At 38.6% G+C, this 13,532-nt stretch overlaps 2 protein-coding genes across 7 annotated transcripts in view; both read right to left on the bottom strand.

Annotated features, from left to right (window-relative positions):
• The window catches only part of cuedc1a (CUE domain containing 1a), a 529,149-nt gene that overhangs the window by 266,025 nt on the left and 249,592 nt on the right, over positions 1-13,532 (bottom strand). The gene's annotated exons all lie outside the window — the stretch shown is intronic.
• The window catches only part of nf1b (neurofibromin 1b), a 130,584-nt gene continuing 117,866 nt past the window's right edge, over positions 815-13,532 (bottom strand). For 2 of the 6 annotated variants that reach the window (XR_015501394.1, XR_015501396.1), the window contains 6 exons: positions 10,301-10,401; positions 10,077-10,219; positions 9,947-9,993; positions 7,247-7,463; positions 4,540-5,399; positions 815-4,420 (listed from right to left, as the gene is read on the bottom strand). Coding sequence is in view for 2 of the 6 variants with exons in the window: in XM_087271160.1 (XP_087127286.1) it covers positions 5,257-5,399; positions 7,247-7,463; positions 9,947-9,993; positions 10,077-10,219; positions 10,301-10,401 (651 nt within the window). In the remaining 4 variants the exon portion in view is untranslated. Of the gene's footprint in view, positions 5,400-7,246; positions 7,464-9,946; positions 9,994-10,076; positions 10,220-10,300; positions 10,402-13,532 lie in introns of all 6 variants that reach the window. The other 4 variants (XR_015501395.1, XR_015501397.1, XM_087271160.1 and 1 more) reach the window with 2 other exon arrangements.

Below are 13,532 nucleotides of genomic sequence, written 5' to 3'. Positions count from 1 at the left end.
TAATAAAGTGACTAAGGCGAAAAGAAACTGAATGAATGAATTTCTTGAAATATATATATATATATATATATATATATACCCCCTGTAATTTTATTATTATTTTTAATTCTCTGTTGATTTGTTTCGTTGATGTTTAACAATTATAAGTACCACATTGGTAAATTTTTGTATGCTATTGTTCTTGTTATGCCATGAAAAAAATTGCAACCCCAGCTAGAGTAATAAGTCTAAAATCAGACATGACTTCATGGTCCATAATCCTGGACCAGGCCTTATCCTGATCAGATACTGTGGCAATCAAGGAGGAGAGCATGAGACTGATTCCTGAAAGACCCCAGTGACAAATGAGTCTCCGCACTACTCCCGTAGGCCAGCCTGAACACCCGCCAGTGACCCACTCACACCTGCAGCTTCTTTATGATGGACGTCCAGCGTTCTCCAGCGCCTAAACTGCAGTTTGGCCAGAGGAGAAATGGTCGTGCCCAACTGAGCCTCGTTTCTCTTAAGATTCTTTTTCCTTCACTTTCGGCAATTGGTGAATATTGTTCCTCATAACTGCGGCCACTGGCTTGCTTGGTTTGGGACTTGTGGAGCTGCATATTGATGGATTTGCTCTTCAGTGTTTGGACTTTCAGCAGTGAAAATTAAACCACACTGAACTGAACTAAACTGAACTTCAACTCTGAAAACTGAACTGATGCAGTTTCAATTTACTAGATCTACTATGTGAAGCTGCTTTGACACAATCTACATTATAAAAGCGGTACAGAAATAACCATAAATTGAATTTAACGCAATGCATATACGATGAGCAAACGGGACAGAAATGAACTTTATTAGTGTTACATCTGTAAATATGAGATCAGATTATAACAACAATGTACTATAAAGCGAGTTCAGAGGACACAAAGACTTCGACCATCAGTGCAATCCTCGACACTCCCCTCCATGGTAATCGACATAATGCAGTGAACATGATTGACAGACAATAATCCATATTTTGTGTTGTACATATTCAGCAATTAACTGCTTTACAAAAAAGCTAAATAATACAATGTCACTTGTATTTACAGTGTAGTAAATATACCTTTCTATTTTTACACAAAAAACATATTTACAAAGATGAAGCTTCAAGCATAAAAAATAGAAACAAAACAGAACAATTATGTAAAAGTTTGCATAACCTCAAGTGCCGAAAGAGGAAAAAACCTCACTGTGTAGTGTCTGAAACACCCATCAGTCTCTGCCATCATGACTAAACCAACGTTTAACACTCGATGTGACATTAAAACGTACCAATGCGAAGTAAAATTTCCTACTGTACTTACAAATCAACATATTCAGGAGTTAAAGTGGCATTGGGTAAGTATAAAAGTTATGACTTTAAGCTTGGATTTCATTGTAGAGACAAACAATATCTCACAGGGCTTAACATTTACATGACCAGTAAGAAAGACTTGTTTCAGTCTTAAAACTCAAAACCGGAGAGTACAGGATGTGAAGAAAGTTACAGTTCACTGAGCTAAAACGTAAAGATATAAGCTTCAAGTAAATTTTAAAAAAGTGCTTGTAAAATTAAAAATCCTTGATGGGCCGTGTGTATCTTTAACCCTTGAGTGCTGTTGGGGATGTTTTCATCCACTCTGGGGTGATTTTGAGTCTTGATTTGGCCACAACTTTCTGTGTTTCAGCAAATTGAATGATTTCTGGTGACAAAACGTATTTGGACACATATTTTGGGAAAATAAAAATAAAAAACTCTCAACAAAACAGTCTTGGCAAATTGACTACCCTTTTGTTATGTTGGGGGCTGTTTTTGCCCCATTGACTTCCATTATAATGACGTTTTTTTGATTGCAAAGCCATGACACCATATAATCATGCATTCTTGATTGTTGGTGGTTTTCCTTGTTGGGAAGAGGTCAAATGCTGATGTTTACTGTTCATAATCAGTTACAGGGCAAAAAAGCTTTGGGGTATAGTGGGTGAGAGTGCAAGAGAGACCATGAGATGTCTGAGCAAATCAAAATAAGCAGCTCAGCTCTCAGAACATAATAAATATAGTAAGTGTATTTATGCACGCACACTATAATCTGCTATTATACTCCATATAAAAGCCGGAAACCTTTTTGCACAGGCCTATCTAGGTGTGTACTCACATTAAGTACGGTTGCCTTGAACCGTGCTGAAGTGCGATTGTCCCCCTTCCTCTCTCCCCCGATTGCTTTACCTTCAGAGCTGGAGCACACTTACGTCATCGATAATGCGACTGTTCAGTTTAACAGGAAGAGAAGCGCTCTCGCTCAGCACAGTAGAGGGTGCTTAAGTTATATCCTTTTGTATTATTCTTAGTCATTTGGGCTGCAGTGACATGCAGTTTAATATTTTGTGGAACAGGGTATTGTTGCACCAGCTGTTCGCGAGTTATTTCTTAAACTGGAACGTAAAGTCCACACTAAATAAATTACTAAAATAAAGTAAATTTGTTCATACTCTGGTTGCACCACATGTTCTTAGGGCACACCGTAGTTAGTAGGTCGTAAGCTCTCCGTAAAGTTGCGTGTAGTTGCATTGGATGACGTGATAGCTAATAAAAAGCATTTAAATCGTCAGACTGGTTCAAAATTCTGCAACTAATGCATCTATATATTACTGTCCTTTAAATTTTTCAGTCACTGATAACAGATGGCGCACATATCTGCATTCACGCAAAATACACATGAAGTTCAAATCAAAACATAAGACGTAAAAGAGAAAAGAGCAGGGAGAATATCTCAGTCATGAACAAATTCTCATTTTAATTGATGGATACAATTGACCCTTCGCTAAGCCCCGCCCTCCTTAGTTACTGTTGCTATGCCTGTCAAGCTTTCGTGCCTGGCACGTCTACTGTATGCGCCAGTGTCAGACATTTCCAGGGATATAATTAGTCATTTTTGGCGAACAGGTGACATATCCGAGAAAGCCAGATAAAACAGGACTGCAGTATACATTACAAGGGTATATTCACGATATAATAGTCAACCGATTGGAAAATAATGAAATCAGAATTGAAGCTAGGTTAGCCTAGCCGCCTCATACACTGACTATTCAACAGCTTATTTCATGCACAGCAGTAGAGGTGACATTTAAAAATTATCTAATAATAACTAATTAAACCAAAATAAAGACACTAACCCGGTATAACATGGTCACCAATGACGAAATCTACAAAAGACCGACGAAAACATCAGTGAATAGTAGCTCTTATCAGGACACGGACTCTATGATGAGGGATATAAATGACTGAAAAACAGCTGCAGGTGAAGCATATTGATCGCATGTGCTCAGTGTGTGATCACATCTCTGTTTTGTTCTGATGATATGTCATTTCAAATATTCAAATATATGTAGGAAACATATATTTTAGGGTAAGAGGTGTGTGAGTTATTGCTGTCAGTCTATCACTGAATGTGTCAGAAATGTCAAAACAAAACCAACATAAATCCGCTTCTTAAGCGCCCCTCATAAAGCTTGATCCATGCTGGCATTTCTCCCCTTGGGTTTTAGGTTTTGAAAAGGGAAAAAAATTCCACCACCCCGTCCAAACTTTAAGGATAATGAGTATCAGATTTGCACAATTTGTATGAACAACGCTTTGGCTTGTTTCTCTCGCTCAAAAGCTTGACAGGCCTCCTGCGCATAGCTACGGTTGCTAAGCCACGATTGGTGAGTGGCGGTTTTTTGGGTGTGGCTTAGCGAAGGGTCAATTAACACAAAACATTCCTCAAAAGAAATTTAAACTCTTCTTTCACAAACCGAAAAAAATGCAAGATTTGGGAGGAAATTCAGGCTGTGTGAGTAGAGGAAGATCATTCTTCATAATCATTGCGAGCTCCTCGATGTAGTCTAATCTCGACGTCATCTCTCCTCTACCGTTATTCATGTGGGGAGGCTGCCGTAAATATTTAGTTGGAACAAAGCGTTACGTTTAAACTAAGTTTAGTGGTGCGTAAATTGTAACTTAGTGTTTCTTTAGGTCACTGTTGTAACTTACGCAGTGCTTTTGACGCTCATAAACGTCCTCGTGCTGCAGGTATTAGGAAGTTTGCTGAAGGTGCAGCTGGCGTGCAGCGAGGGTTTGCATCTTTAATAAACTATGACGTTCATTGAAAAGTAAGATAGATTAATAAATTCATATGAAATCCAAATTCGGGCTTAGGTATGCTTTACACTCACACTACAAGTGTATCACGCCAAAGCCCAACCGAACCGCTCTCTGGCACACCTCTTCCAACCGGGCCATGGCTGGCCAACTGAACCATGCCTTGGCCTGATTCGAAGCACTCACATTTGTCCAATGAACCCGGAAATGCTCCCAGGCTCGGTTCGAATAGCCTAGTGCAGGGGTGTCCAAACTCGGTTTTGGAGGGCCGGTGTCCTGCAAACTTAAGTTCCAAAATCAGACACACCTGGGCTAGCTAATCAAGCTCTTACTAGGCTTTCTAGAAACATTCTTGCAAGTGAGTTGAGGCAAGTTGGACACCGGCCCTCCAGGACAGAGTTTGGTCACCCCGGCCTACTGTGAGTGCACTCTAAAGGGTTAATGCGGCCAATTAATCATCAACAATAAAAATGACAAATTTGGCCTCTTCTTAAAAGGGAGAATCAGCAACAATCAGGAATACTTGAGTATATGCAATCATGGCTTTGCAATCAAAAGATGCCATTATAATGGAAGTCAATGGGGCAAAATCAGCCCCAAACATAACGAAAGGGTAGTCAATTTAAACAGTACACAAGGGTTAAACCTTTCCCTTCTAATCCGAAATTGACAAACCATCACATTTAATATTTCATTACACTTTTTTTTGCTGTACTATAAAATCCAAAGTGTACGTTTTTGTAGTTGTTCATGAACGATTGTACATTTCTTTTAAGCGTCTCATAAATCAAACCAAATAAATGCAACAAAGGAATGGCACTTGGTTAATACTTCCACGTATTAAAAGTAAGAAAGAATGTAGTGCTTTTAAAAAACAATATACTATTCAGTTCTATTATGCACAAATATAACTAAAAATACTGGACGTCCTCCCATCCGTGTTAAACAGTGGCTGGTTTTAAAAACAGAGGTTTTCATTTGGATCCCGAACAGCAGAACCTAAAGATTATCGTAAATGCTGGGTTTAGCGGGAGTGAAGAGAAGCCGCAGAAAAGGCAGCAGAATGTATGTTAGAGGTCCAGCAGAGGCGAAACCCTGCTGTGCTGCAGTTCTCATACAATCTTTTTAATGCTAGGTCTCTTAAAGCTGCCGGTGCTGCGCTGTTTCTGGACCTGGCTGGCCGAGCCGTGGCGTGTGCGTCCGCCGGCTGCCAAACCCGTGGTGGGGGATAGATCCACTTTCTCTTTATCCATTCCTGTTCCAAGCAACAACAACAACAAAAAAAGACATTTGCATGATTAGACAAATCACATCAATTGCTTAAAGCAGGGGTCACCAATCTTAGTCCTGGAGGGCCGGTGTCCCTGCAGGGTTTTGCACCAACTTGCCTCGACACACCTGACCGGGTGTTTCAAGTATACCTAGTAAGACCTTGATTAGCTCATTCAGGTGTGTTTGATTAGGGTTGGAGCAAAAATCTGCAGGACACCGGCCTTTCAGGAACAAGTTTGATGACCCCTAGCTTAAAGCATGAGCGTAAATGTCATTTAACATTAGAGTGGACAATAAACAAAAAATTTCTCATGAGCATTTTTTAAAGGGGACACACATATCAGACAAATTGTACTTATAAAGACATGTCCCCACAGTGAAAACCTTTGCTTCAATCATTACTATTGTTTATGGAATGGCCCGGGTGGGTCAGTCAGAGACTATATAGCAGACTCATAGAAAGTTACATCGGTGATGAGCATTTTTGCCGCAACTAATTTATTAATGAGTCTGCATAAACTAAATTAAAGAGAATCACTTTATTTACAGTGAATAAAATACCCTACTGACTGGAGTTCAACATTATTTGAGCAGCAGAGTACTGTGTGTAGAGTAGGTGAGATGAACTGGGAAAGCAGGCAGTGGGACAAACCACTGCGAGGAAGGGAAGGGGGGACGCAACTGTTTCTAAATGCATGTTTTTTTTTTTGTTCTCTACTTTTACACTATATGAGGTATACATTTTAGATGTTTTAGTATGCTCAGCTTGCTGGTTTGTCCATTCACACACATTTTTATCATCTCATGATTTTTTATAACAAAATCACATGACATTTTTAAATGCGCGTACTGGAATTTGTCCAGTAAAAGTGTTTCCATCGTAGTTTATGCACATCTTTTCTTATAGAATAAAAAGTTTATCCTGCTCAGTTATGCACATATGTTTATGTCCGTTTTTAAAATGTATGCACATCATGGCATTTCCATCAACCTTTTTTATACACATATCCAAGATATGCATAAAAATATATGGATGAAAACGTAGCTAATGTGTGATAGTCACCTGCTATATCACCTCCAAGTTCCAACAAACAAAAACTAGGTAGACATACCATAACATAGTCCCCAATTTTTATGTACAGATGGGTTTTCCCCCCAGTATGTACAGAAACTGCAGTGAACCTTTGCTGCTTTTGCGTACACTGTGCACATCTTCATCTGCTACAAAACTTTTAAAATGTAAACTATAAAGCACTGAAGCAGCCTCTACACTGAGCAGCACTTCCTCAAGACAGAATGCAGTCAAAGTGCAAATGCGGCATATTTGAACTGTAAATAGATGCTGACAACCTCATAGTGGTTGAGAGAAAGACACTATGGCAGAACGCTTGAATGGGGTAAGATCATTTTTCATGTTTAACTTACTTCAGAGTATAATTGTCCTGTTTGAGCTCACAAATAAACTTACAAAGTGCAAAACTAACTGAAAGCAGAGATTATCAGTAAAGCACTGAGTCTGAACTCGCTCAAATCCCTTTATTGTAGCCCTGAGATTTCTTCTAGGAATGCACATATGCTGCTATCCTGAATTTTTATGAGCCTGGATTGAGTTGCATTAACATCTTGGTGCATTGTCCAGGTACAATATCTAACGGCAGGGAATTCCATAACTGTGGCAGCTAAAAGCACTTTAAACTGTTTAAACTGACAATACATGCAGATGAATTGTTATTGGTTTTGCTAAACTAACTAACAGATTATGGGAACACCTGAGATATATAGATCAATTAAAAAAAGTAGTAACTAGTTAGTAAGTAATGTGGTACAGACCTGGTGCATGTTGGGAGGTGGCCAGCGAGGTCATTGAATTTGAGAGGTTGAGGTTGGCAGTGATGCTGAGCTGGCTCTGCACAGGTGGAGGGTATGGAGAGGTGGGTGTCCGCAGACCCTCCTCGCTTGTTTCCTCATCAATGCCCGGAAGATAGGTGTCAATCAGTGCATCCAGAAACTTGACTATCAGCTCTGCATAGTCTGGGAACTGAGTTTGCTGTGGAAAAAAGTGAGCAGCTTAAGAATACAGTCGGTTAATCTTCCAATTAAAACAGCAGTGAAATGGATGGTGTTTATTAGAGCTGGGACCATATATCAATGTATTGTGATTCAGTGAGCGATTCTTAGATTTTTGAATGCTATGTAACTAATTGTAAGCTTAGTTTTTAACAGCAGAAAGTGCTCTAGGTTAGATTTTAATAGAAGACTGTGTTCTAGGTTAGTTTTTAATAGCAGATTGTGGTCCAGGTTAGATTTTTAACAGCAGATGGCGCTCTAGGTTTGTTTTTAACAGCAGATGGTGATCTAGGTTTGTTTTTAACAGCAGATGGCGCTCTAGGTTTGTTTTTAACAGCAGATGGTGATCTAGGTTTGTTTTTAACAGCAGATGGCGCTCTAGGTTTGTTTTTAACAGCAGATGGCGATCTAGGTTTGATTTTAACAGCAGATGGCGATCTAGGTTAGATTTTCACAGAAGACTGTTCTAGGTTAGATTTTCACAGAAGACTGTTCTAGGTTAGATTTTCACAGAAGACTGTTCTAGGTTAGATTTTCACAGAAGACGGTGCTCTAGGTTTGATTTTAACAGCAGATGGTGCTTTGGGTTTGTTTGTTTTTAACAGCAGATGGCGCTCTAGGTTTGTTTTTAACAGCAGATGGCGCTCTAGGTTTGTTTTTAACAGCAGATGGCGATCTAGGTTTGATTTTAACAGCAGATGGCGATCTAGGTTTGATTTTAACAGAAGAATGTTCTAGGTTAGATTTTCACAGAAGACTGTTCTAGGTTAGATTTTCACAGAAGACTGTTCTAGGTTAGATTTTCACAGAAGACGGTGCTCTAGGTTTGATTTTAACAGCAGATGGTGCTTTGGGTTTGTTTGTTTTTAACAGCAGATGGCGCTCTAGGTTTGTTTTTAACAGCAGATGGCGCTCTAGGTTTGTTTTTAACAGCAGATGGCGCTCTAGGTTTGTTTTTAACAGCAGATGGTGATCTAGGTTTGATTTTAACAGAAGACTGTTCTAGGTTAGATTTTAAGAGAAGACTGTTCTAGGTTAGATTTTAACAGAAGACTGTTCTAGGTTAGTTTTTTTAACAGCAGATGGTGCTCTAGATTTGATTTTAACAGCAGATGGCGCTTTAGGTTTGTTTCTAACAGCAGATGGCGCTCTAAGTTTGTTTTTAACAGCAGATAGTGCTCTAGGTTTGTTGGTTTTTAACAGCAGATAGCGCTCTAGGTTTGTTTCTAACAGCAGATGGCCCTCTAGGTTTAATTTAACAACAGATAGTGATCTAGGTTTGATTTTAAGAGATGACGGAGCTCTATGCTAGTTTTAACAGCAGACAACGTTTCTAAGATTCTCTAACGTTTCTCCGGTGCTCTAGGTTACATTTGAACAAAAAAGGGCACTCAAAACTAGGGCACTTTTAACAGCAGATGGCACTCTAGATTAGATTTTAACAGCAGATGGCACTCTAGAGTAGATTTTAACTGAAGATAACACTCTAAGCTAGTTTTTAACAGCAGATGGTGCTCTAGGCTAGTTTTTACGAGCAGATGGCATTCTAGGCTGGATTATAACAGCTGATGGCATTCTAGGTTAGATTTTAACAGCAAATGGTGTTCTAGGCTAGTTATTAACAGCAGACAATGTTCTAGTTTAGATTTTAATAGCACATTGCACTCTAGGTTAGACTTGAAAAGCAGATGGTGTTCTAGGCTAGTTTTAAACCGCAGATGGTGCTCTAGGCTAGTTTTTTAACAGCAGATGGTGCTCTAGGCTATTTTTTAACAGCAGATGGTCCTCTAGGCTAGTTTTAAACTGCAGAAGGTGCTTTACACTGGCGCTTTAGGGAAGTATTTAATTACTTGCAACGTGACTTTAATTCCATGGGATTAATGTAAAAACAGCTCACTATGAACACTCACTATGCTTGATCTTTTTCATTAAATCATTCATTCATTTATTTCTTTTATTTTCGGCTTGGTCCCTTTATTAATCTGGGGTTGCCACAGCTGAATGAACTGCCAACTTGTCCAGCATATGTTTTAAGCAGCAAATGCCCTTCCAGCCGCAACCCATCTTGGAAACACTCATACACTTCCATTTACACACATAATCCACGGACAATTTAGCTTACCAAATTCATCTGTACGGCATGTCTTTGGACTGTGGGGGAAACCGGAGCACCCAGAGGAAACCCACACGAATATGGGGAGAACATGCAAACTCCACACAGAAATTCCAACTGGCCCAGCCGAGGCTCAAACCAGCGACCTTCTTGCTGTGCTGCCCCCATTAAATCATTACATTTATTAATTAAGGATTGTTTAAGTCCAAGTGGTATGTGCAGGGATTGGCAGAGTGGCTGTTTGTAAAGCACACAGCGCCATCTGGTGGTTAAAAAAAGCTTAGATTTGATTTATTGTCCCAGCCCTGTTTTATATGTTGCTTTCCAAGAACAAATTCAGTGCTAAATACCTTCGAAAAAGGACCGGCAAACCTCCAGAGTCCATTAAACCCAAAAGCTGTGAAGGCAATAAAAAATGTTATGCTCACCTATTCCTTAATTACTCTGAGTTAATTAATGATCACATGTGAGGTGTTTTACTTTGCAGGTAGGACGGTTGGTACTGAGGTGGAGACTCTTCATGATAAACTACACTCTGAACAATTCCATGAACTGGATTCAGAAGATGTGGGTCCTGACACAGCGACAACAACGTATTAATCTTAGAGTCCAGAAGATTATGACTGAAAAAAAGCAAAACACAATGAAATTTCAGCATTTATATCCAGTCTAATGGAGAGTCAGTGGTTTGCAGTTGAACTTACACAACAGGAAAGACTTTTGGGAAGACAACACTGGCCTCGGCTAGAAACTCATACAAGATCCTCTGCTCAAATTCATCTGAAGTGTTTTTCACCTGAGTGGCCTGAAAAATGATGCAACAGTACAGAAAAATCAAAATTCTGAGGATAAACAAATGTCTAAAGGAGCTGGCAGATGGGGGGCAGGAAGTGACACAAAACACTTAAGAGGAACAGAAAATCTATTACAAATTTAAATTATAAATGCAAAGCTGAGCTGTTTGAGGAACTGAAATAAAAAAGTTCCTTCTTAATTTTGTGAAAAAGAAATATCGGTTGCACTTTATTTTAAAGGGACAGTTCACCCAAAAATCTAAAATACCTCATCATTTTCTCTTCCTTAATCTTTATGAGTTTCTTTATTCTGCTGAACACAAAAGAGATGTTTTGAAGAATGCTGAAAACCTGTAACCATTGACTTCCATAGTAGGAAAAACAAACACTATGAAAGTCAATGGTAACAGGTTTCCAACATTTTCGTGTTCAACAGCATAAAGAAACTCAAAAAGGTTTTAAACAAGGGAGAGTAACTGATGACAGAATTAAATTTTTGGGTGAACTATGAACTACTTTCATTAAATCATTACATTTATTAATTAGAATTATTTTACATTATGGAAGTCAATGGTTACAGGTTTCCAACATTTTTAAAAATATTTTCTCTTGTGTTTAGCAGAAGAAATAAACTCAAACAAACAAACAAGTAAAGAGAGGGAAAATGACGACAGAATTTAAATATTTAGGTGAACTATTAACTAGTATTTACATTTGCCTTGCCTTGTATGTAAATTGATAATTATGTACCTTCCCCTCTTTTTGTTATTATTGTCTTTTATTTCATTTTCTTTTCTCCTTTAATCTTTCTTTTTAAGTGATGTGAAGTGATTTTGTTGTATAATCAGACTGTACATGCTGGTTCTTGTTGTTATATATTTACACATGTTGTTACATATGTCACATGCATTGCTCAGGTGTGATTTTTTTTCCCAGACCTCAACAGTGTAAAAATCTTGATGCTTCTGTGGATCTTGTCCATCTAATCTGATCTTTATTTTGTATGTTCTATTGGATTCAAGTCAGGTGATTGGCTGGGCCATTCTACAGCTTGATTTTCTTTCTCTGAAAGCATTTGAGAGTTTACTTGGCTGTGTTTTGGATCATTGTCTTGCTGAAATGTCCAGCCTGGTTTCATCTTCATCCTCCTGCTAATGTAGATGTTGGACTGAAGCAGCTAATATATATATTTACACTGAGGAAGAGCGGAGGATTGCTGAAGAACTACTGAGAGATTTCAGCTGCTGTCTGGGCTTCCACTGCCTTTCTACACCTCCCTTTCTTCATGTGTTCAATCCACTAAATCCATTATCTATTTAACCAAATGATTCAGTTATATATATATATATATATATATATATATATATATATATATTTATATATATATATATATATATATATATATATATATATATATTTTTTTTTTTTTTTCTCTCCATATTTTAAACCTTTATTGGGTTATTATCAATAACTCAACCAGTTGGGTTAAAAATTTAGAATTTTTACTGATCAACTGATAATAAATAGCTGTTTTTTAAGCGTGCATAATGTTGTTTTTATGTTTTAAAGTTTATTTAAGCTCTAAAGTTCTATTTCTTTTTGTCGAATTACCTCTCCCTGTCAATTTTGTTTTGTAACTGTTTCACCAGCACGCTTAATTAATGATGACACAAATGCGCTCTTAATTGCTGATCTACGTATATTAAACAGATAAAATGCTTTCTCTACCTCCTGTGTTCATCTCTACTGTTTCTTTTTGAGGAAATGATACACATATATACAACTACTGAGAGATTTCAGCTGCTGTCTAGGCTTTCACCGCCTTTCTACACCTCCCTTTTTTCATGTGTTCAATACTTTTTTCCTGTGTCATTTCATATTTTTACACAGAACTTCACTTGTAAGCTAATCAGTTTTGATTTCTTTACATATATGGATTTATTTGGTTGTTATCAACATCTGGTGAAAAATTTCATGTCATCAGCACCTTTAGAAATATGCTTTCTGAGAAAAATAGTGACGTGTTGAATGCTTGTTTCACCCACTGTATATTGTACTCATTTTGCATGTAGTTACTTCTTTTTTAAATAATTTCTTTAAAGAATCCATATTATGGGTTTTTGAAAATTCCCCTCCATGTAGTGTGTAACACAGCTCTAAGTGAAGTGAAGTATCCAGCTAAGGCTTAAATCTGTAAGAATACAGTGTTTAAAACTGTTGATTCATCTATAAAAGAGTCGACTCATAGTGCTTCAAACGAGTCGCCTTAAAACCGATTTATTAGGTGTTTCGCCATGACGTACGAACGAAACCAAGTTATTCACGTGCACGCGCAAACCCGGGAGATTTCAAACCTGAGGCCCCGCCCTCTGACGCAGAAACCCAGACACACACGCACACCCACAAACACACGCACACAAACATGCCGGTCGATTGAAGTCACACTGCAGATGGATATATTGAGTCTCTACCCAAACATGAAACCTCAGCATTATAGCCAAGCAGTTGGAAACTTCTGGAAGCTACATGCTACAAAGAATACTTCATCTGAGTTTGTTAAAGGAAGGATCAGTAAAGAGTAACTGATGGACGTCAGGATGGGTTTCTTCCATTTCTCAAGTGTGAGTACGAGCGGTTAAAGTTGTTGCCTCGTTGACTCTAGCTTGCAAATGTATTTAGTTGTGATTTGTTACTTGTAACCGCGTGTACTGTATCAGGTTAACTGGCTATATTCTCTTATCGCGTGCAAAGTCACGTTAAAAACGCGACGCGTGCTGCTTTGTTTATGGAGCTCCGTGCTAGAGTTCTGCTCCCGCGATTTATTCGGAAATTTATTCCCGCGCCGCAGAAATCTGGCGCGGGGACAGCCGCGGGAATAAATTTCCGAATAAATCGCGGGAGCGGTCGGTAACGGGTTTAATTTGGGACGGGAGCGGGCTGTCTAGCAATATCACGGATATTGCTATGCGAATTAGAAAGAGAGAGTCTGCTTGGTGCTTGTGTGTGTGTTAGTGCGCACGAGAGAGAGCGAGAGAGATAGAGATAGAGAGAGAGCGAGAGAGATAGAGATAGAGAGAGAGCGAGAGAGAGCGAACGAGCTTTGTGTGCTTTGTGCTGTGTGTGTGTGTTTATACAGACAGCT

The sequence above is a fragment of the Danio rerio genome, chromosome 10 (genome assembly GCF_052040795.2).
Source record: "Danio rerio strain M-AB ecotype USA chromosome 10, GRCz13ab, whole genome shotgun sequence".
Taxonomy (NCBI): Eukaryota; Metazoa; Chordata; class Actinopteri; order Cypriniformes; family Danionidae; genus Danio; species Danio rerio.
This window is presented reverse-complemented; position numbering and strand designations above follow the sequence as displayed.